Source organism: Poromitra crassiceps (assembly GCF_964638095.1).
Source record: "Poromitra crassiceps genome assembly, chromosome: 15".
NCBI lineage: Eukaryota > Metazoa > Chordata > Actinopteri > Beryciformes > Melamphaidae > Poromitra > Poromitra crassiceps.
The window spans coordinates 15,180,616-15,203,212 of NC_139634.1; the positions used below are offsets into that span (position 1 = coordinate 15,180,616).

The following is a 22,597-nucleotide window of genomic DNA, read 5'->3' on the forward strand; positions in this document are numbered from 1 at the left end:
ATAGCTCAGGTCTCCAGTGGTAAATTGGACGAGGAGAGCAAAGCCGCAGACAAGGCCCAGCAACAATTTTCTTTTGTGTCCCATTGTTTCTCAGGAACCGAGAGCTATCCTAAACGCTATATTATTCCAGAATTGCTCTTGCAAAGAAGGGTATTATATCTCCATAATCAAATGAAAGGGTATTGGTAAAAGCCATGCACCTTTCAACGTTTCTACAGCAATGGCACATTTGCTTTTTCGACCATACTCTATAATATTGCAGTGGGTGGAGACGTGAACTGTCTCATATCAGCAAGTGAACAGCGACCCCATGGGTTTAGTACACATATTACACATCAATTTTGATTAATCAACACAAGTTGCAATATAGTTTATATCACGATCCAATCCAAACCCAACTGGCTATTTATTGCAATAGTCATGTAGAAACATGTACAATAAGCAAAAACAGATTAAAAACAACATCATAATAAGTAATCAGTGTGAAACGTTTGACCTTGAAACACTCCCAGAGTTAACACAGCTTTCAGCACCATGGACAGAGACTCAACTGAAAGTAGTCATTGGTCATTGCCACACTTGTTTCAACCAACTGTTATTTTGACTGAACACCTGACTGAATAGCCAACTTTGAAAACCATCAAATGTTTTCACTAAACTATAAAAATGAGAAATACAAGGTATTAAAATATTCACAACTGATAACAGGAAAAATGTATTCCTCCATTTAGCATCTCGAGGTATATTAGCCCACTGACAAGTTCACTGTTCAAATCGAAACTCTATCACAGTTATCAATAGTGTGTGTGTGTGTGTGTGTGTGTGTGTGTGTGTGTGTGTGTGTGTGTGTGTGTGTGTGTGTGTGTGTGTGTGTGTGTGTGTGTGTGTGTGTGTGTGTGTGTGTGTGTGTGTGTGTGTGTGTGTGTGAGAGAGAGAGAGAGAGAGAGAGAGAGAGAGAGAGAGAGAGAAATCATTCTGAAATAAGACAAATAGAAATGGAAACAGCGACTGTCAGAATGAATGACATGAGATAACTCAGTGAACTCCTCAGAGTCTTTGAATCTTCCAGTAGTGGCATGTCTGAGAGGAAAGATGGGCCATGTGATCTTGTTGTCCCCATCTGATCAGATTTTAGCATTTGTGATGACCCTCCCACTCTCCTGTCTTGCAGGAGCCTGGTGTTGGGGTCGTTAGGCTGATTGAGTGCACCTCTGCCCGGGGTACTCTTTGGGCTTTAAACCTGACAAAGCCTGCAGACTTAATGGTCTGCAAGCTTTGTCAGGTTGAAAAATACTGAAAATCTGCTTTAAATTGAGGCCTACCTCCGGAAACTCCCCTGACTGACAAAACATTTCAGAAAAGTACACAAAGTCAAATGTAAACAACTCCCACTGAAGTCAAAAGCCCTTAAAACAAGCATAAATGCTTACAAACAGCATGGTTCAGAGACAAACCAAACTGGTTACTTGTATACACACAGGGGAAAGAGCAATAATAACGTGAATATTTTAAACAAAACTGTAAATTGACTCCTTGTCAAATTGAAATCTAAAACCGACTCCTACCTCTGGGGAACCATCAGAATCTCCGAATGCCTCAGCAAAGTCAGATGGACTTTTCCTCAGAGTCTGGTCAGCAGGCAGTGTGTTGTCATTGTAAGAGCTGACGAACTTGAAGTCACTGGTTCTAGAACCCGTTGTCAAGTAGGCGTCATAATTGTAAGTACTGCGTAAAGTTCCTGTGCCATCAACCTCTGCGTAATTGGGAGGGAGATAAGCGCTGGGGATGGCGACCGCTCCGTCAAACAACAGTCTGGGCTTTCTCCTGCGACAAAACCTCACACCCAGGATGACAATAATGAAGGTCAGGAAAAAGGTGGAGATGGACACCAGCGCGATGATCAGATAAGAGGTCAGCTTGGAGTTGCTCTCATCATAAGACATATCCTTCAGTTCTGGCACTTCAGCCAAGTTATCAGAAATAAGTAAATACATGGAACAGGTGGCAGAGAGAGAGGGCTGTCCGTTATCTTTCACAGACACAATAAGGTTCTGTTTCATGCTGTCAGATTCAGAAATGTCCCGCTGTGTCCTGATCTCTCCGCTGTGGAGACCAATAGTGAAAAGTCCCGGATCAGTGGATTTGACTATATGATAGGACAGCCAGGCTTTCTGTCCGGAGTCCGCGTCCACCGCTATCACCTTGGACACCAGAGAGCCTCCGTGCGCAGCTTTGGGGACCAGCTCGGTCATGAAGGAGTTGCCTTCCGGGGCGGGGTACAGTATCTGAGGAGAGTTGTCATTCAAATCCGTTATGAAGACACTGACGGTCACGTTGCTGCTGAGCGGAGGAGAACCGTTGTCTCTGGCCATCACGTGGACTTTAAAGTTCCTAAACTGTTCATAATCAAACGACCTCACAGCGTGGATCACCCCTGTGTCTCCGTTAACGGACAGATAGGAGGCCACCGGGGCACCGTTCACCTCTCCAGGTAAAAGAGAATAAATCACTGTACCATTTTGTCTCCAATCTGGGTCTCGAGCAGTAACGGAGCATAAAGTGGAGCCAGGTTTGTTATTTTCAGTCACGTAGGCGCTGTAGGACTGTTCCTCAAACACAGGTGGGTTGTCGTTGACGTCAGCAACAGATAACTGAACAGTTTTAGAGGAGGACAGAGGAGGAGAGCCCTCGTCGGTGGCAGTGATTGTAATGTTGTAATCAAACACTAGTTCACGGTCCAGTTGGCCCGTGGTCACCAGAGAATAATAATTTTTGATGGAGGGAACCAGTTTAAAAGGGACATTTTGCATAATAGTGCAGTGTACATTTTGGTTATTTTCAGAGTCTGCATCCTGCACGTTAATGATGGCCACCTCTGTACCAGGTGACACATTCTCTGGGATGGGATTAGTCAAAGATTTCAAATAGATTACAGGTGTGTTGTCATTTACATCAGTGATCTCAATATTTACCGTTGTGTATGATGATAACCCTAAACCATCCTTTGCTTTAATGCGCAATTCATATGTTGTAACAGTTTCAAAATCAATGGTACCCTTAACTCTGATTTTTCCTGTTTTACGGTCAATACTAAAAACATTCCTTACATCCTCTGAAACATGCCCGAAACAATATGGATGGATTCTTCATTAAATTGCGGGGAGTTGTCGTTTATATCTTGAACATGCAGACTGAAACGATGCAGCTCCAGAGGATTCTCCAACACAAGTTCATGTTTTATAACACACGAGGCCTTTTTCGCACAAAGCCCCTCTCGGTCAATCCTGTCGGCAACTATTAAATCTCCGTTACTGAGGTTGATGTCGCAATACCGTTTGCGATTCCTTTCGGTATCAATACGGGCCTTTCTCGTGGATAGATTGCCCGTCTCCAGGCCGAGATCCTTCGCTATATTCCCAATAACAGATCCGCGTTTCATCTCCTCTGGAAAAGAATAACTCACATCTCCATATACGCAATGCCACGGGAGCAAGTAAACGAAGCAGCACATGATGGTGAATCCTTTGCGCCCCATTGTAGATTTAAATTTTATAGAGTGGTTTCCACTGAGGTGACCCAATATAAGGGCTCGCTATATGCAATCAACGAAAACCGACAGCTATCCGCACAGCTATTGTGTCTGCAGCCTCGCCAGTCAACAGCAACTCAAGAATGACTGCTTGTATTCGTCTACACATCAGAGAGTGGAGGAATGGGAATTTGTCGTGTAGACAGGGCAGATAGCGACACCGTGAGTGGAGTTAAGAAATAACAGGCAATATAGGCTATTTGTTCCCTGAATCATGATATTAAAAAACAATGAAATCAGTTCTACTTAGATAGATGTATAAACTAGATAGCCTACTCAAACGAATTATTGTAGATATTTATCAAGTAAAACAGCATAATTCCAGGGAATGCATGACGGCAAGTTATTTGGTTGTTGTTGTTGGTTGTTGTTGTTGTTATTGTTGTTGTTGTTGTTGTTAATCATCATCATAATCATTATTATTATTATTATTATTATTATTGTTATTATTGTTGTTATTATTATTATTATTATTATTATTATTATTATTATTATTATTGTCATTATTGCAATTATTAGTAGTAATATAGTTGTTGTTGTTGTAGTAGTAGTAGTAGTAGTAGTAGTACTAGTAGTAGTTGCTATTTATTTATTTATTTATTTATCTATTTATCTATTTATTTATTTATTTATTTATTCATTTATTTTACTTTTAACTGTTATCAAAACGCAATCAATTACTTGTCCTGTTATAATCAGGTCTTGTTTAGACTGCAGGAGATTCGTATGCGCAAGGAAAGAGAACCATTATCGTGGATGACATTTTATTTATCCGAAGCCCAAAGCGCTCCAAACACACAACGGTCAGAGGTCGCTTCCAACTCAAAATGGGATCACGTGGCGTGAGATCTAACTACTCACTGGTCGTGATGCTGCCATTAAATCCTTCCATTGGAAGGAAACCGAACAACACGCACTGCAGCGCACGTTCCAAAAAGTAGCTATAGTGCAATGATCATTCTAGGCATAAAACGCCCTCCGTAATCCCATCACTTCACTCCAATCTGAAAGAACATGCAGTCATGGCAAACAGTTTTAAAAGTGCATTGATACTGTAGGTATGAATCAATATGCATGAAAATAGCTCAAGCATGATAAGCGTGATATGCGACGCAACATCAGACAAGTAGCAAATTGACGAGACAGAGAGATAGATAGATAGATGATAGATAGATAGATAGATAGATAGATAGATAGATAGATAGATAGATAGATAGATAGATAGATAGATAGATAGATAGATAGATAGATAGATAGATAGAGTGGAATCGTGGAATCCCTTTAAGCCGTTGAAAAAAGTAAATCAACAATATGCACAACTGGCATATGCCTAAATCTAAGGTGTTCAGACAACGTCATTGCCTATGAGTTGGATAAGGAATCTCAATAACACGGTTTCAAGGACAAAAAAGGTGTAGTCAAAAATTACGTTTGAAATAATTAGGTGACTTATTTGAGAAAAGTCGATGCACTGTTTATAATTGGGTTATTCATAAGGGGTGTCCCAATTAAGTCAATATAGCAATTAAAACATTTGTTTATGAACAGCATGGTTTGGAGTTTGGACAAACAAAAACAGTTGTTTCTATTCACCATACAGTAACAGACCAATAAAAACGTCGTCAACATGAGAAGACAAGAAATTCGGATTAAAGAGATGAAACACATTTCAGCACCAAGGATAGAGCAACTCAAAACCGCATGCAGTAGGAGTAGTAGTCTAAAAAAGCCCGCCTACACATGATCCGCGGTAAGACAGAATACAAATAGCTGGAGATAACTATTATATGGATGGGAGGGTCAGAATGACAAGCAGACTAATCCTTGATTGATACACATTGAGCACTGAATTAGCTCTCAAGGCAAAGTGCAGACCACAAAATTACATAACAGGGGCAGCGTCTGAGGGAAATATTCACCTACACCTACTGGTAAGTTTCAAAAGAGCCTCGAAAAGTTTGATAAATCTTGCTCAATAGAAATCTGAAACCTGCTCCTACCTCTGGGGAACCATCAGAATCTCCAAACGCCTCAGCAAAGTCAGATGGACTCTTCCTCAGAGTCTGGTCAGCTGGCAGCGTGTTGTCATTGTAAGATGTCACGAACTTGAAGTCACTGGTTCTAGAACCTGTTGTCAAGTAGGCGTCATAATTGTAAGTGCTGCGTAAAGTTCCTGTGCCGTCAACATCTGCGTAATTGGGAGGGAGATAAGCGCTGGGGATGGCGACCGCTCCATCAAACAACAGTCTGGGCTTTCTGCTGCGACAGAACCTCACACCCAGGATGACAATAATGAAGGTCAGGAAAAAGGTGGAGACGGACACCAGCGCGATGATCAGATAAGAGGTCAGCTTGGAGTTGCTCTCATCATGCGACATATCCTTCAGTTCTGGCACTTCAGCCAAGTTATCAGAAATGAGTAAATACATGGAACAGGTGGCAGAGAGAGAGGGCTGTCCGTTATCTTTCACTGACACAATAAGGTTCTGTTTCATGCTGTCAGATTCAGAAATGTCCCGCTGTGTCCTGATCTCTCCGCTGTGGAGACCAATAGTGAAAAGTCCCGGATCAGTGGATTTGACTATATGATAGGACAGCCAGGCGTTCTGTCCGGAGTCCGCGTCCACCGCTATCACCTTGGACACCAGAGAGCCTCCGTGCGCAGCTTTGGGGACCAGCTCGGTCATGAAGGAGTTGCCCTCCGGGGCGGGGTACAGTATCTGAGGAGAGTTGTCATTCAAATCCGTAATGAAGACACTGACGGTCACGTTGCTGCTGAGTGGAGGAGAACCGTTGTCTCTGGCCAACACGTGGACTTTAAAGCTCCTGAACTGTTCATAATCAAACGGCCTCACAGCGTGGATCACCCCCGTGTCTCCGTTAACTGACAGATAGGAGGCCACCGGGGCACCGTTCACCTCTCCAGGTAAAATAGAATAAATCACTGTACCGTTTTGTCTCCAGTCTGGGTCTCGAGCAGTAACGGAGCATAACGTGGAGCCAGGTTTGTTATTTTCAGTCACGTGGGCGCTGTAGGACTGTTCCTCAAACACAGGTGGGTTGTCGTTGACGTCAGCAACAGATAACTGAACAGTTTTAGAGGAGGACAGAGGAGGAGAGCCCTCGTCGGTGGCAGTGATTGTAATGTTGTAATCAGAGACTAGTTCACGGTCCAGTTGGCCCGTGGTCACCAGAGAATAATAGTTTTTGATGGAGGGAACCAACTTAAAGGGGGCGTTTTGTTGAATGGAGCAGCGGACCTGTTTGTTATTCTCAGAGTCTCTATCCTGCACGTTAATGATGCCCACCTCTGTACCAGGTGACACGTTCTCTGGTATAGGATTAGTCAGAGATTTTAGATTTATCACCGGGGCGTTGTCATTTATATCCGTAATCTCAATTATTAATGTTGCGTATGACGTCAATCCAAGACCATCTTTAGCGCTAATCTGCATTTCATATGACGACTCTTTTTCAAAATCAATAGATCCAGTCACCCTAACTTCTCCTGTTTTAGGGTTTAGTGAAAATACATTGCTATTTCCATCAGAAACATGATCAAACCCATAGGTAACTTCGCCATTCACACCCTCGTCTGCATCAGTAGCACTGACTGTAAGTACTACAGTATCAAGGGGAGAGTTTTCAGGCAAGCTGGCTTTATAAACGGCCTGGCTAAACACCGGTACATTATCATTGGCATCCAGTACAGTGACGCGTATGACTACAGTGCCTGATCTCTGAGGAGAACCACCATCTAATGCGGTAAGCAAGAGCATAATCTCTTGTTTTTCCTCCCTGTCTAATTCTTTGTCTAACACTAATTCACTATATTTTCGTCCACCAGCTTTAGTGTTTACATTTAATTTGAAATGGTCATTCTGTTGCAGTGTATAGCCCTGAACGCCATTTTCTGCAATGTCTCCATCGTGCGCCTCCGCCAGAAGAAAACGTGCACCCTTGTCTGCTGATTCATGAATTTCAAATTTTTGTAAATCTTCTTTAAACTGCGGCGAGTTGTCATTAATATCTTGAACGCGGATATTAATGCGGTGCAGTTCTAATGGATTTTCCAGAATGAGTTCCTGTTTCAAAACACACGATGCCTTTTTCGCACAAAGCCCTTCTCTGTCAATCCTTTCATGGACAGTCAGGTCTCCGGTATTTAGATTAAGAGCACAATACTGAACGTTATTACCTTCAATATCAATACGGGCTTTGCGAGCAGACAGTCTGCCCACTTCAAGTCCTAGATCCTTGGCTATATTCCCAATCACAGATCCTCGTTTCATCTCCTCTGGAATAGAGTAGCTCACGTCTCCATAGGCAGAGTGCAAAATAAGAAAAATAAACGCAATGCCATGACAGTGTAGCGCAGATCTATTGTGCCTCATCATTCCAATGAAGTCACACAATAGATTCAAGTCTGCTTCTCGATGTATTCCAAAATATATCACTGATATTTTCTTGTTTTGTTATCCAATAAACACAATTATGTTGCGTTTATGTGAAGCGTCCTCGCTCAAATGCAGCACAGTAGCCTACCAGGATTTCGCTTTGTATTCGCCCACGCCAATCGGTGGAGGGTGGCTGCTTCCTACCTTAGTTGGTACATAGCGACACCACGAGTATTTTTCAGATATAACACTGCAATGTCTGATTTTTATAGAATAAATGAAACACCTCCGGCGGTATGAGAACCCTTTGAAGCCATTGAATCTAACCCGAATGGAAAATTAGCATTGCCATACCACTCACGGTAATATAATACACGCATACAAATATTTAATCAAAAGTGTAATAAAATTATAGAGATGAGACATAAAATCTGTATTAATATTACATTTGAATCCGTAGATAAGAATGGTATTGCTTCAAATTAAATCCAAGAACAGTTAGCTGCAGAGAATTTAAATACAACTACCCATAATGAAAGTCTGAGGGTGAAAAAAATTCTAAATGTGAGGATGAAAAAATAATTCACCTTCCTATAGATTCAATTTGCCCTTTATCTTACAAATCCATGTTACACTATAAATTATACTTCGATCCTGCAATTTGATAAACATCGCTGATAACATGACCGTCATAACACTCGCTTAATGATCCAATTTCATGACAATAGCCTTTGACAAAACATGGCAAATGAAAACATTGTCATAAAACGTATTCAAATGCTTCTTTTTCAATAAGCCTCCGAAGGTGGATTCCTTCTTTTCTGATTTCACGTCTCTCTTCTTCTCCTCGGCATTGAAAACCCATCCCTTTCCAGAGAGAACCAAAAATGAGGTACTACCAAAACAAAACAAAAAAGATGTCATGGTTGCTCTTTTTCCAGCCTGTGCATGACGTTACAATAAAATCCAGAAACAGTAATGAGCTCAAAATCAATATTTATCTAACGAGCCAAGTTCATTATGTCGGTTTAAAAAAACAAAGAAAGAAAAAACTTGGAGCATAGCTTGAAAAAATATGTGCAATATAAAAGGAAAATTACGTCAACATCAGAAGTCAATGTCGGCCTATTGCGAAAATGGATGAAGAAACCAAGCACATTTCAGCACCAAGGACAGAGACATACAGACAGGCAGGCAGGCGCGCGTCGAGGGAGATATTGATCGACTGAAAGAACAAATTATGAAACGGACTAGACTCCTCACACCGGCGGGTAAATTGTTACGGAAAGAGAGGTTTTAGACGTTTCAGCACCAAGGACAGGGCCACAATAAAACAGATTAGTGAATTATTCCAAGACAAAGTGCATATAGCTGGATATTATAAAACGTCAAACATGTCACAATGACAAGCAGACAATTGATAAAAAATTTCCCACTTGGATTAGCTTGATTAAAATATTAATAATATTAATACAAAAAATCAACAACAAAAAACAACAAAACAAAACAAAAGGAGGGGAACTGAGACTATAAGCTGATGCAACACGTTCCGCAATTAGGTCATTAGCCATTCCAAGCATACGGGCTACATTTTTATGAACATCGTATAGGACAAACAAATAAATTGTTTCTAATCGGGGTGAGTTAATGCAAAATTGAATTGGCTGAGCAGGTTTGACAAAAAAATGTTCAATTGATATTTGAAACATGTTCCTACCTCTGGGGAACCATTAGAATCTCCAAACGCCTCAGCAAAATCAGATGGACTTTTTCTCAGAGTCTGGTCAGCTGGCAGCGTGTTATCATTGTAAGAGCTGACGAACTTGAAGTCACTGGTTCTAGAACCTGTTGTCAAGTAGGCGTCATAATTGTAAGTGCTGCGTAAAGTTCCTGTGCCATCAACATCTGCGTAATTGGGAGGGAGATAAGCGCTGGGGATGGCGACCGCTCCGTCAAACAACAGTCTAGGCTTTCTCCTGCGACAAAACCTCACACCCAGGATGACAATAATGAAGGTCAGGAAAAAGGTGGAGACGGACACCAGCGCGATGATCAGATAAGAGGTCAGCTTGGAGTTGCTCTCATCATAAGACATATCCTTCAGTTCTGGCACTTCAGCCAAGTTATCAGAAATAAGTAAATACATGGAACAGGTGGCAGAGAGAGAGGGCTGTCCGTTATCTTTCACTGACACAATAAGGTTCTGTTTCATGCTGTCAGATTCAGAAATGTCCCGCTGTGTCCTGATCTCTCCGCTGTGGAGACCAATAGTGAAAAGTCCCGGATCAGTGGATTTGACTATATGATAGGACAGCCAGGCGTTCTGTCCGGAGTCCCCGTCCACCGCTATCACCTTGGAAACCAGAGAGCCTCCGTGCGCAGCTTTGGGGACCAGCTCGGTCATGAAGGAGTTGCCTTCCGGGGCGGGGTACAGTATCTGAGGGGAGTTGTCATTCACATCCGTTATGAAGACACTGACTGTCACGTTGCTGCTGAGTGGAGGAGAACCGTTGTCTCTGGCCATCACGTGGACTTTAAAGCTCCTGAACTGTTCATAATCAAACGACCTCACAGCGTGGATCCCCCCCGTGTCTCCGTTAACGGACAGATAGGAGGCCACCGGTGCACCGTTCACCTCTCCAGGTAAAAGAGAATAAATCACTGTGCCGTTTTGTCTCCAGTCTGGGTCTCGAGCAGTAACGGAGCATAACGTGGAGCCAGGTTTGTTATTTTCAGTCACGTGGGCGCTGTAGGACTGTTCCTCAAACACAGGTGGGTTGTCGTTGACGTCGGCAACAGATAACTGAACAGTTTTAGAGGAGGACAGAGGAGGAGAGCCCTCGTCGGTGACAGTGATTGTAATGTTGTAATCAGACACTAGTTCTCGGTCCAGTTGGCCCGTGGTCACCAGAGAATAATAGTTTTTGATGGAGGGAACCAACTTAAAAGGGACGTTTTGCTGAATGGAGCAGCGGACCTGTCGGTTATTGTCAGAGTCTCTATCCTGTACGTTAATGATGCCCACCTCTGTACCAGGTGACACATTCTCTGGTATGGGGTTAGTGACTGATTTCAGATATATCACGGGGGCGTTGTCATTTACATCGGTGATATCAATCATTACCCTCGAATCAGATGAAAGCCCATAGCCATCTTTGGCGTCTATGCGCATCTCATATTTAGAATCACTCTCAAAATCGATTGGTCCTATTACTTTTATCTCCCCACTTTGACTGTTCAGTGAGAATACTTTTTTCGCCCTCTCTGAAATGCGACTAAATTCATATGTCACCTCTCCGTTGACTCCCTCATCTGCATCAGTTGCGCTCACAGTAACGACTACAGTGTCTAGAGGATAGTTTTCAGCCAGACTCGCTTTATAAACGGCCTGGCTAAACACTGGGGCGTTATCATTAGCATCCAGTACAGTGACGTGTATAATAGCAGTTCCTGATCTTTGTGGCTTGCCTCCATCAACTGCAACGAGCACTAGATTCAAATCATGTTGTTTTTCTCTGTCTAGCTCTTTGTCTAACACCAACTCAACGTTCTTAGACCCACCAGTATCGCCACGAACAGACAAAATAAAATTGTCATTATTTTGTAAACTGTACAGCTGAACCGCATTTTGCCCGATGTCAGCGTCATGTGCCTCGTTAACTCGATATCGAGCTCCTTTGGCCGCTGATTCGGTTATTTCCAGTTTGATTGTATCCTTTGGGAAAATGGGTGAATTATCATTTACATCCTGGATAAGCAGTGAAATACGATGCAGCTCCAAAGGGTTCTCTAGGACCAATTCGAATTTAAGCATACACGAAACCTTCTCTCCACACAGCTCCTCTCTGTCAATCCTTTCTCCGACGACAAAACTCCCCGTTTTTAAATCAATTTCACAATAACGCTTGTAGTCTTCCTCAGTATCAATACGGGCCTTACTAGCAGACAGTCTCCCATTATCCAGCCCCAAATCCTTGGCTATATTTCCAATAATGGATCCACGTTTCATCTCCTCCGGAATAGAATAGCTCAGGTCTCCAGTGGTAAATTGGACGAGGAGAGCAAAGCCGCAGACAAGGCCCAGCAACAATTTTCTTTTGTGTCCCATTGTTTCTCAGGAGCTATGGTACGACAGTGATCCTAAAGGCGATATTTTGGTCTTGAAAGAAGGGTATTATATCTCCATAATCAAATGAAAGAGTATTGGTAAAAGCCATGCACCTATCAACGTTTCTACAGCAATGGCACCTTTGCTTTTTAGACCTATAATATTGCAGTGGGTGGAGACGTGAACTGTCTCATATCAGCAAGTGAACAGCGACCCCAGGGGTTTAGTACACATATTACACATCAACTTTGATTAATCAACACAAGTTGCCATATAGTTTATATCATGATCCAATCCAAACCCAACTGGCTATTTATTGCAATACTAATGTGGAAACATGAACCACATGAGCAAAAACAGATTAAAAACAACATCATAATAAGTAATCAGTGTCAAACGTTTGACCTTGAAACACCCACAGAGTGAAAACAGCTTTCAGCACCATGGACAGAGACTCAACTGGAAGTAGTCCTTGGTCATTGTCACACTTGTTTCCACCAACTGTTATTTTGACTGAACACCTGACTGAATAACCAACTTTTAGTCACAGAAAAACCATCAAATGTTTTCACTAAACTATAAAACTACAAGTGAGAAATACAAGGTATTAAAATATTCACAACTGACAACAGAAAAAAAGGTATTCCTCCATTTAGCATCTTGAGGTATATTAGCCCACTGACAAGTTCACTGTTAAAAATCGAAACTATATCACAGTTATCAATAGTGTGTGTGTGTGTGTGTGTGTGTGTGTGTGTGTGTGTGTGTGTGTGTGTGTGTGTGTGTGTGTGTGTGTGTGTGTGTGTGTGTGTGTGTGTGTGTGTGTGTGTGTGTGTGTGAGAGAGAGAGAGAGAGAGAGGGAGATAAATCATGCATAAGGACTATTTCATTCTGAAATAAGACAAATAGAAATAGAAACAGCGACTGTCAGAATGAATGACACGACTATAACTCAGTGAACTCCTCAGAGTCTTTGAATCTTCCAGTAGTGGCATGTCTGAGAGGAAAGATGGGCCATGTGATCTTGTTTTCTCTGCAAGCTGCCACGTTGCTTAAAGCAGGTTATCAAACTCTTTCACGTCAAGGACCCCAAAACCGACACAAATAAGCCCACGGGCCCCATCTGATCAGATTTTAGCATTTGTGATGACCCTCCCACTCTCCTGTCTTGCAGGAGCCTGGTGTTGGGGTCATTAGGCTGATTGAGTGCAACTCTGCCCGGTTTAATCTTTGGGCTTTAAACTTGACAAAGCCTGCAGACTGAATAGTCCGCAGGCTTTGACAGGTTGAAAAATACTGAAAATATCCTTTAAATTGAGGCCTACCTCCGGAAACTCCCACTGAAGTCAAAAGCCCTTAAAACAAGCATAAATGCTTCCAAACAGCATGGTTCAGAGACAAACCAAACTGGTTACTTGTATACACACAGGGGAAAGAGCAATAATAACGTGAATATTTTAAACAAAACTGTAAATTGACTCAGCAAGTTTACATATCTTGTCAAATTGAAATCTAAAACCGACTCCTACCTCTGGGGAACCATCAGAATCTCCGAATGCCTCAGCAAAGTCAGATGGACTTTTCCTCAGAGTCTGGTCAGCAGGCAGCGTGTTGTCATTGTAAGATGTCACAAACTTGAAGTCACTGGTTCTAGAACCCGTTGTCAAGTAGGCGTCATAATTGTAAGTGCTGCGTAAAGTTCCTGTGCCGTCAACCTCTGCGTAATTGGGAGGGAGATAAGCGCTGGGGATGGCGACCGCTCCATCAAACAACAGTCTGGGCTTTCTCCTGCGACAAAACCTCACACCCAGGATGACAATAATGAAGGTCAGGAAAAAGGTGGAGACGGACACCAGCGCGATGATCAAATAAGAGGTCAGCTTGGAGTTGCTCTCATCATAAGACATATCCTTCAGTTCTGGCACTTCAGCCAAGTTATCAGAAATAAGTAAATACATGGAACAGGTGGCAGAGAGAGAGGGCTGTCCGTTATCTTTCACTGACACAATAAGGTTCTGTTTCATGCTGTCAGATTCAGAAATGTCCCGCTGTGTCTTGATCTCTCCGCTGTGGAGACCAATAGTGAAAAGTCCCGAATCAGTGGATTTGACTATATGATAGGACAACCAAGCGTTCTGTCCAGAGTCCGCGTCCACCGCTATCACCTTGGACACCAGAGAGCCTCCGTGCGCAGCTTTGGGGACCAGCTCGGTCATGAAGGAGTTGCCCTCCGGGGCGGGGTACAGTATCTGAGGAGAGTTGTCATTCACGTCCGTTATGAAGACACTGACAGTCACGTTGCTGCTGAGAGGAGGAGAACCGTTGTCTCTGGCCATCATGTGGACTTTAAAGCTCCTAAACTGTTCATAATCAAACGCCCTCACAGCGTGAATCACCCCCGTGTCTCCGTTAACGGACAGATAGGAGGACACGGGTGCACCGTTCACCTCTCCAGGTAAAAGAGAATAAATCACTGTACCGTTTTGTCTCCAGTCTGGGTCTCGAGCAGTAACGGAGCATAACGTGGAGCCAGGCTTGTTATTTTCAGTCACGTGGGCGCTGTAGGACTGTTCCTCAAACACAGGTGGGTTGTCGTTGACGTCAGCAACAGATAATTGAACAGTTTTAGAGGAGGACAGAGGAGGAGAGCCCTCGTCGGTGGCAGTGATTGTAATGTTGTAATCAGACACTAGTTCTCGGTCCAGTCGGCCCGTGGTCACCAGAGAATAGAAGTTCTTGATGGAGGGAACCAACTTAAAAGGGATGTTTTGTTGAATGGAGCAGCGGACGTGTCTGTTATTCTCAGAGTCTCTGTCCTGCACGTTAATGATGCCCACCTCTGTACCAGGTGACACATTCTCTGGTATGGGATTAGTCAGTGATTTTAGATGTACCACTGGGGCATTGTCATTGATATCAGAAATATCTATAATGACTTTGGCATAGGATGCTAACCCTAAACCATCCTTTGCTTTGATGCGTAACTCAAAATATGTCACATATTCATAATCAATTTTGCCTATGATCCTAATTTCTCCCTTTTTATGATCAATAACAAATATTTTCTTGTCAGATTCTGATATGTGATCAAAATCATAGGTTACCTCTCCATTTATTCCTTCATCTGCATCAGTAGCACTCACTGTAAGCACTGCAGTATCCAGTGGAGAGTTTTCAGGTAAACTGGCTTTATAGATTGCCTGGCTAAACACTGGAGCGTTATCATTGGCATCCAGTACAATTATTTGTATGACTACAGTCCCCGACCTCTGAGGAGAGCCACCGTCCATAGCAGTCAGTAGTAACTGTATTTCTCCATTTTGTTCACGATCAAGCTCTTTCTCAAGGACTAAATGCACAGCATCGTTTTGAACATCTAGTAGGAAGTGATCGTTTCTCTGTATACTATACTTTTGTACTGAGTTCTGTCCTATATCCGCATCATGGGCCTGTCCGACTAGGAAACGAGCCCCTTTGACTGCTGATTCTCTCATCTCTATATTCATCAGAGCTTCGCTAAATTCCGGAGAGTTGTCATTTATATCTTGCACATGAAAATTAATGTAATGAAGCTCAAGGGGATTTTCTAATAAAAGTTCCTGCTTCAAAACGCACGACGCCTTCTTTGCACAAAGCCCTTCTCTATCAATCCTGTCGGCAATTATCAAATCTCCAGTGTTCAGATTAATGTCACAATACCGTTTGTAGTTTCCTTCTGTGTCAATACGTGCCTTGCGAGAGGATAATTTGGTCGGTTCCATTCCCAGATCCTTAGCTATATTTCCAATGACAGACCCTCGTTTCAGTTCCTCTGGAAAAGAATAGGTTACATCCCCGTACACCGTGTTGGAGTAAGGCCCGAGAAATACAAAGCCGTGGAAAAGGGACATCAAAGAGAAGGCTTGATACAACATCCTCAGGAGAAAAATAAATGTCGCCAGTTACTGTCAATGCATCAAAACCGATGAGACGAAAATGATGTTTGCTTATGAAATTCCAGCTTATTCCCGCGACAAAATAACAGCGATATGAACGCATGGGTTGTAACGCCGTGGTAACCCCTAAGATGTTATAGCTTAGGTGGGTGGAGACGTGGTTTGTCGACAGCAACTGAATTTACACTGGTGAATAGCGACACCCTCAGTACATTTATAGCTTTAAAAATATAAACCTCTGCAATTCTGACTTAGCTATTTGACCAATTCCATGCCCCCTAAAAACCGTAAGCCATCAATTAATTTCTAGAAGAAATCAAATAGCCTATAGGAACAAATATGCTTCAGTGTGATTCAGAACCATGGACAGAGACATGGAATTTGCAATGTAGCCTAACGTTAAAAAGGTCCTTATAATCTAGTGATTAAAATGATTGCAACCTATAAAATATATTTTTTGGGAGCTTCATATAACTTTCGATTATAAGCCATTTACAAACAGTTGTTATAGGCTACTAATGGAAGAATGAATCACTTAGTACGTATTATTTTATAGATGTTAGAATTTGATCACTCCCCAAACTCGGTAATTAATTTAATTAATATTGCAGTGCAATGCCGCTCGCTTGTTCACTCCATGGCTGACTCGCTCAATTCATTTATGCCCTGCGGCTGCTGCGACCTTTTGGAATTAAACTGCGGTAAACTGCAAAAGAAATCAGATCCTCTTTTACCAACCGTGCTTTTACACGCATTCAGCACCATGGACAGATGCAGAAAGAAACCTCAGCTATTGCCAACACTTGGAAAATAGGCCATTTGACAGCATTTGCTTTTAAATTATAAGTATAGGCCTACAATAGCTACCCATATTTTGCGAAGCAAGGCAAAGTTGTTGTTTTTTTCAATTTCCAGGAAGCAGGTTTTAAGCTTGCTCATAAATAACTGTGTGATTAAATAAATTGAGCTGTCATTTAAAAAAATAAAATAACATAATGCAAAGCTGTGCACTGAAAAGGGGTTGTGTTTAAGAAACTGGGATGCCAAGATGGCGAAAACCCTGAAGCATAGCCTACCATAACTTATTAAAAGATACTTGACAACCCGTTTTAAAGGATATATAAAACTCATCAAAATCCATCAGAAATGTATTTTGGCCATGTTTCTGACATCCCATGTTCCTTGCCGATTTGATCTTTTACATGGTTCATTAAAACTGTATTTGGCCACCATACAAAAATTAATTTTGACGTCGAGTATGACAACTCCCATCTAATGAGATAATTTCAAAATGTTATCTGTATAACAAATACAATTATGCCTTACAAATTACTCGGCTTAACCTATTTTGCATAATTATTTGAAATGCTTATTTCAGCAAAATCTGTGTCCTACCTCTGGAGATCCCTCGGAGTCTCCAAATGCATCAATAAAGTCTGTTGGACTTTTCCTCAGAGTCTGGTCAGCTGGCAGCATGTTGTCATTGTAAGAGCTGACGAACTTGAAGTCACTGGTTCTAGAACCTGTTGTCAAGTAGGCGTCATAATTGTAAGTGCTGCGTAAAGTTCCTGTGCCATCAACCTCTGCGTAATTGGGAGGGAGATAAGCGCTGGGGATGGCGACCGCTCCGTCAAACAACAGTCTGGGCTTTCTCCTGCGACAAAACCTCACACCCAGGATGACAATAATGAAGGTCAGGAAAAAGGTGGAGACGGACACCAGCGCGATGATCAGATAAGAGGTCAGCTTGGAGTTGCTCTCATCATAAGACATATCCTTCAGTTCTGGCACTTCAGCCAAGTTATCAGAAATAAGTAAATACATGGAACAGGTGGCAGAGAGAGAGGGCTGTCCGTCATCTTTCACTGACACAATAAGGTTCTGTTTCATGCTGTCAGATTCAGAAATGTCCCGCTGTGTCCTGATCTCTCCGCTGTGGAGACCAATAGTGAAAAGTCCCGGATCAGTGGATTTGACTATATGATAGGACAGCCAGGCGTTCTGTCCGGAGTCCCCGTCCACCGCTATCACCTTGGACACCAGAGAGCCTCCGTGCGCAGCTTTGGGGACCAGCTCGGTCATGAAGGAGTTGCCCTCCGGGGCGGGGTACAATATCTGAGGATTGTTGTCATTCACATCTGTTATGAAGACACTGACGGTCACGTTGCTGCTGAGCGGAGGAGAACCGTTGTCTCTGGCCATCACGTGAACTTTGAAGCTCCTGAACTGTTCATAATCAAACGGCCTCACAGCGTGGATCACCCCCGTGTCTCCGTTAACGGACAGATAGGAGGCCACCGGTGCACCGTTCACCTCTCCAGGTAAAATAGAATAAATCACTGTACCGTTTTGTCTCCAGTCTGGGTCTCGAGCAGTAACAGAGCATAACGTGGAGCCAGGTTTGTTATTTTCAGTCACGTGGGCGCTGTAGGACTGTTCCTCAAACACAGGTGGGTTGTCGTTGACGTCAGCAACAGATAACTGAACAGTTTTAGAGGAGGACAGAGGAGGAGAGCCCTCGTCGGTGGCAGTGATTGTAATGTTGTAATCAGACACTAGTTCACGGTCCAGCTGGCCCGTGGTCACCAGAGAATAGTAGTTTTTGATGGAGGGAACCAGTTTAAAAGGGGCGTTTTGCTGAATGGAGCAGCGGACCTGTCTGTTATTCTCAGAGTCTCTGTCCTGCACGTTAATGATGCCCACCTCTGTACCAGGTGACACGTTCTCTAGTATGGGATTAGTCAGAGATTTGAGATATATCACTGGGGCGTTGTCATTCACATCTGTAATATCTATAACGACTTTTGTATCTGAAGAGAGACCATATCCATCTTTTGCCTCAACAAACATTTCATATTTTGATCCCTCCTCGTAGTCAATGTCACCTGTTACAATAATCTGTCCTGTTTTCTGATCTAGTGAAAAAAGCTTTCGTGACTTATCAGAGACTCGGCTAAATTCATATGTAACTTCACCATTCACACCCTCGTCTGCGTCTGTTGCACTTACTGTGATTACTTGGGTTTTTAAGGGAGAGTTTTCCGGTAGACTCGATTTATAAACCGCCTCGCTAAACACTGGGGCGTTATCATTAGCATCCAGTACAGTGACGTGAATGACTACAGTACCAGATTTTTGAGGAGAGCCGCCATCTAGAGCTGTGAGCAACAATTTAATTTCCTGCTGCTCCTCTCGATCTAGCTCCTTGTCTAAAACCAATTCGCCGTATTTACTACCAGCAGTTGTTGTTTGAATATTCAAAATAAAGTGGGCATTTTGTTGCAAGCTGTAGCTCGCAACTGAATTCTGGCCTATATCTGCATCATGGGCTGCATTAACGCGATACCGAGCTCCTTTGTCAGCCGATTCTCGAATTTCCAGTTTTACTGTATCCTTCTGGAAAATGGGTGCATTATCGTTAATGTCTTGGATCTGCAGGGATACACGGTGTAATTCTAAGGGACTCTCCAACAGCAAATCGAATTTAAGAATACACGAAGGCTTGTCTCCACAATGCTCCTCTCTGTCTATTCTTTCCGCAACAATTAAATCCCCGCTTCGAAGATTGATACCACAAAATTGTCTGTCGTTCCCTTCCGTGTCAATGCGAGCTTTGCGAGCAGCCAGTCTGCTCACATCAAGACCGAGATCCATGGCCATATTTCCAATGATAGATCCGCGCTTCATCTCCTCCGGTATAGAGTAGCTCAGGTCTCCATGTGCGTAGTGCAGCACAACGAAGAAAAAGACAAAGCCATAGCTTTGAAGAAAGCACCTTCTGTGTACCATCCTCGTAACAGCAGTATATCCGCAAAACAATTGCTTAAGTGTTGTTTAAAGCCAGCTCGAGAATGAATTCAAAATGCAATATTAGGCCAAATACCAAGACAAATGCCTTCCATTTGTTGCCCGCACTTGCATGCAACCTCCGCTTAGTGGTGGATCCCGATAACGGCTGCTGTGCAAAGGAGGCTGGATATTGTACTGTTTTGCTGGTATATAGTGACACCACGAGTATATATGAAATATAACAGAGTCAGGGTACTAACGTACAGAGATGATTTAACTTGTAGTCGTTTGATCACTACTTTTGATAATAAAAATAGTCTTGTATCATATATATATATATATATATATATATATATATATATATATATATATATATATATATATATATATATATATATATATATATATATATATATAAACTAATGCGGAACATCGAGGTCGTAAAAGCAGCTGAGCAATTGATTTTCAATTCAGTCCCATGGACAGAGACACTATAGGAACGAGTAGCAAACTAACCAGACAGACAGGCAGGCAGGCAGGCAGGCAGACAGACAGACAGACAGACAGAGAGACAGACAGACAGACAGACAGACAGACAGACAGACAGACAGATACCAAAACAGTTGCTTCTGTTCACCTGCAGACCAATAACGTCAGCATGAGAAAACAAGAGTCGGCTTTTCAAGAGATGAAACACATCTCAGCACCAAGGACAGAGACACTAAAAACGGCATGCAGTTGTTGCAGTGTTAAAGACATAGAGGCAGGCAGGCGCGCGTTCAGGCAGACAGATCGACTGCAGGAAAGACAATAGAAAATGACTACTCCTATTTGACTAACTCATTAACAACAGAAAAATATTAGCACTAACGGGCGAGTAGCCTATGTTTCTCAAGAAGCCCGTCAGCAACATGACAGATATGAAATGGACGATTGGATAAAAACATCAGTGAGAGAATACTAGATGGAGATATGATGACTATTATATTGGGGGGTTGGGGTGGGCGTCACAATGACAAGCAGACTAATCATTGATTGTTTCAAATTGACCACTGAATAAGCTCTCAAGGCAAGCTGCAGACCACAAAATTACATAACACTGTGGCGGCATCTGACATAGCCATGTCAAGAGCGTATATTAACCAACAGTTTTTAGTCACCTATTCACCTACACAAGTGAATTAGTGGTCTCGAAAAGTGTGATACATCTTGTTCAATAGAAATCTGAAACTTGCTCCTACCTCTGGGGAACCATCAGAATCTCCAAACGCCTCAGCAAAGTCAGATGGACTTTTCCTCAGAGTCTGGTCAGCTGGCAGCGTGTTGTCATTGTAAGATGTCACAAACTTGAAGTCACTGGTTCTAGAACCCGTTGTCAAGTAGGCGTCATAATTGTAAGTGCTGCGTAAAGTTCCTGTGCCGTCAACATCTGTGTAATTGGGAGGGAGATAAGCGCTGGGGATGGCGACCGCTCCATCAAACAACAGTCTGGGCTTTCTCCTGCGACAAAACCTCACACCCAGGATGACAATAATGAAGGTCAGGAAAAAGGTGGAGATGGACACCAGCGCGATGATCAGATAAGAGGTCAGCTTGGAGTTGCTCTCATCATAAGACATATCCTTCAGTTCTGGCACTTCAGCCAAGTTATCAGAAATAAGTAAATACATGGAACAGGTGGCAGAGAGAGAGGGCTGTCCGTTATCTTTCACTGACACAATAAGGTTCTGTTTCATGCTGTCAGATTCAGAAATGTCCCGCTGCGTCCTGATCTCTCCGCTGTGGAGACCAATAGTGAAAAGTCCCGGATCAGTGGATTTGACTATATGATAGGACAGCCAGGCGTTCTGTCCGGAGTCCACGTCCACCGCTATCACCTTGGACACCAGAGAGCCTCCGTGCGCAGCTTTGGGGACCAGCTCGGTCATGAAGGAGTTGCCCTCCGGGGCAGGGTACAGTATCTGAGGAGAGTTGTCATTCAAATCCGTTATGAAGACACTGACGGTCACGTTGCTGCTGAGCGGAGGAGAACCGTTGTCTCTGGCCATCACGTGGACTTTAAAGCTCCTAAACTGTTCATAATCAAACGCCCTCACAGCGTGGATCACCCCCGTGTCTCCGTTAACGGACAGATAGGAGGCCACCGGGGCACCGTTCACCTCTCCAGGTAAAAGAGAATAAATCACTGTGCCGTTTTGTCTCCAATCTGGGTCTCGAGCAGCAACGGAGCATAAAGTGGAGCCAGGCTTGTTATTTTCAGTCACGTGGGCGCTGTAGGACTGTTCCTCAAATACAGGTGGGTTGTCGTTGACGTCAGCAACAGATAACTGAACAGTTTTAGAGGAGGACAGAGGAGGAGAGCCCTCGTCGGTGGCAGTGATTGTAATGTTGTAATCAGACACTAGTTCACGGTCCAGTTGGCCCGTGGTGACCAGAGAATAATAGTTTTTGATGGAGGGAACCAGTTTAAAAGGAATGTTTTGCTGAATGGAGCAGCGGACCTGTCGGTTATTCTCAGAGTCTCTATCCTGCACGTTAATGATGCCCACCTCTGTACCAGGTGACACGTTCTCTGGTATGGGATTACTCAGAGATTTTAGATGTACCACTGGGGCATTGTCATTGATATCAGAAATATCTATGATGACTTTGGCATAGGATGCTAGCCCTAAACCATCCTTTGCTTTGATGCGTAACTCAAAAGATGTCACATCTTCATAATCAATTTGACCTATAATGCTAATTTCTCCCTTTTTATGATCAATAACAAATATTTTTT

At 42.9% G+C, this 22,597-nt stretch overlaps 2 protein-coding genes and 2 pseudogenes across 4 annotated transcripts; all 4 read right to left on the reverse strand.

Moving 5' to 3' along the window:
• Positions 1–1,047: 1,047 nt before the first annotated feature.
• Positions 1,048–12,094, reverse strand: LOC310790060 (uncharacterized protein; the record flags this gene model as incomplete). The annotated part of the gene is made up of 4 exons (XM_083651762.1): positions 1,048–1,080; positions 1,566–3,110; positions 7,135–7,969; positions 9,666–12,094. 4 exons carry the CDS (start codon positions 12,092–12,094, stop codon positions 1,048–1,050), a joined length of 4,842 nt encoding a protein of 1,613 aa, XP_083507888.1.
• Positions 12,095–13,058: 964 nt separating this feature from the next.
• LOC310790061 (protocadherin gamma-A12 pseudogene) lies at positions 13,059–16,008 on the reverse strand (annotated as a pseudogene). Its single transcript has 2 exons — positions 13,624–16,008; positions 13,059–13,091 (listed from the first exon to the last, which is right to left on the reverse strand). The product of its transcript is annotated as a protocadherin gamma-A12 pseudogene (transcript).
• A 1,395-nt stretch (positions 16,009–17,403) lies between these two features.
• LOC310790062 (protocadherin gamma-A12-like) lies at positions 17,404–19,785 on the reverse strand (the record flags this gene model as incomplete). Its single annotated transcript, XM_083651763.1, has 1 exon — positions 17,404–19,785. The coding sequence occupies exon 1, from the start codon at positions 19,714–19,716 to the stop codon at positions 17,404–17,406; it is 2,313 nt and encodes a 770-aa protein (XP_083507889.1). The 5' UTR covers positions 19,717–19,785.
• A 1,214-nt stretch (positions 19,786–20,999) lies between these two features.
• On the reverse strand, positions 21,000–22,589 carry LOC310790063 (protocadherin gamma-A12 pseudogene; annotated as a pseudogene). Its single transcript has one exon. The product of its transcript is annotated as a protocadherin gamma-A12 pseudogene (transcript).
• Between the last annotated feature and the right edge of the window lie 8 nt (positions 22,590–22,597).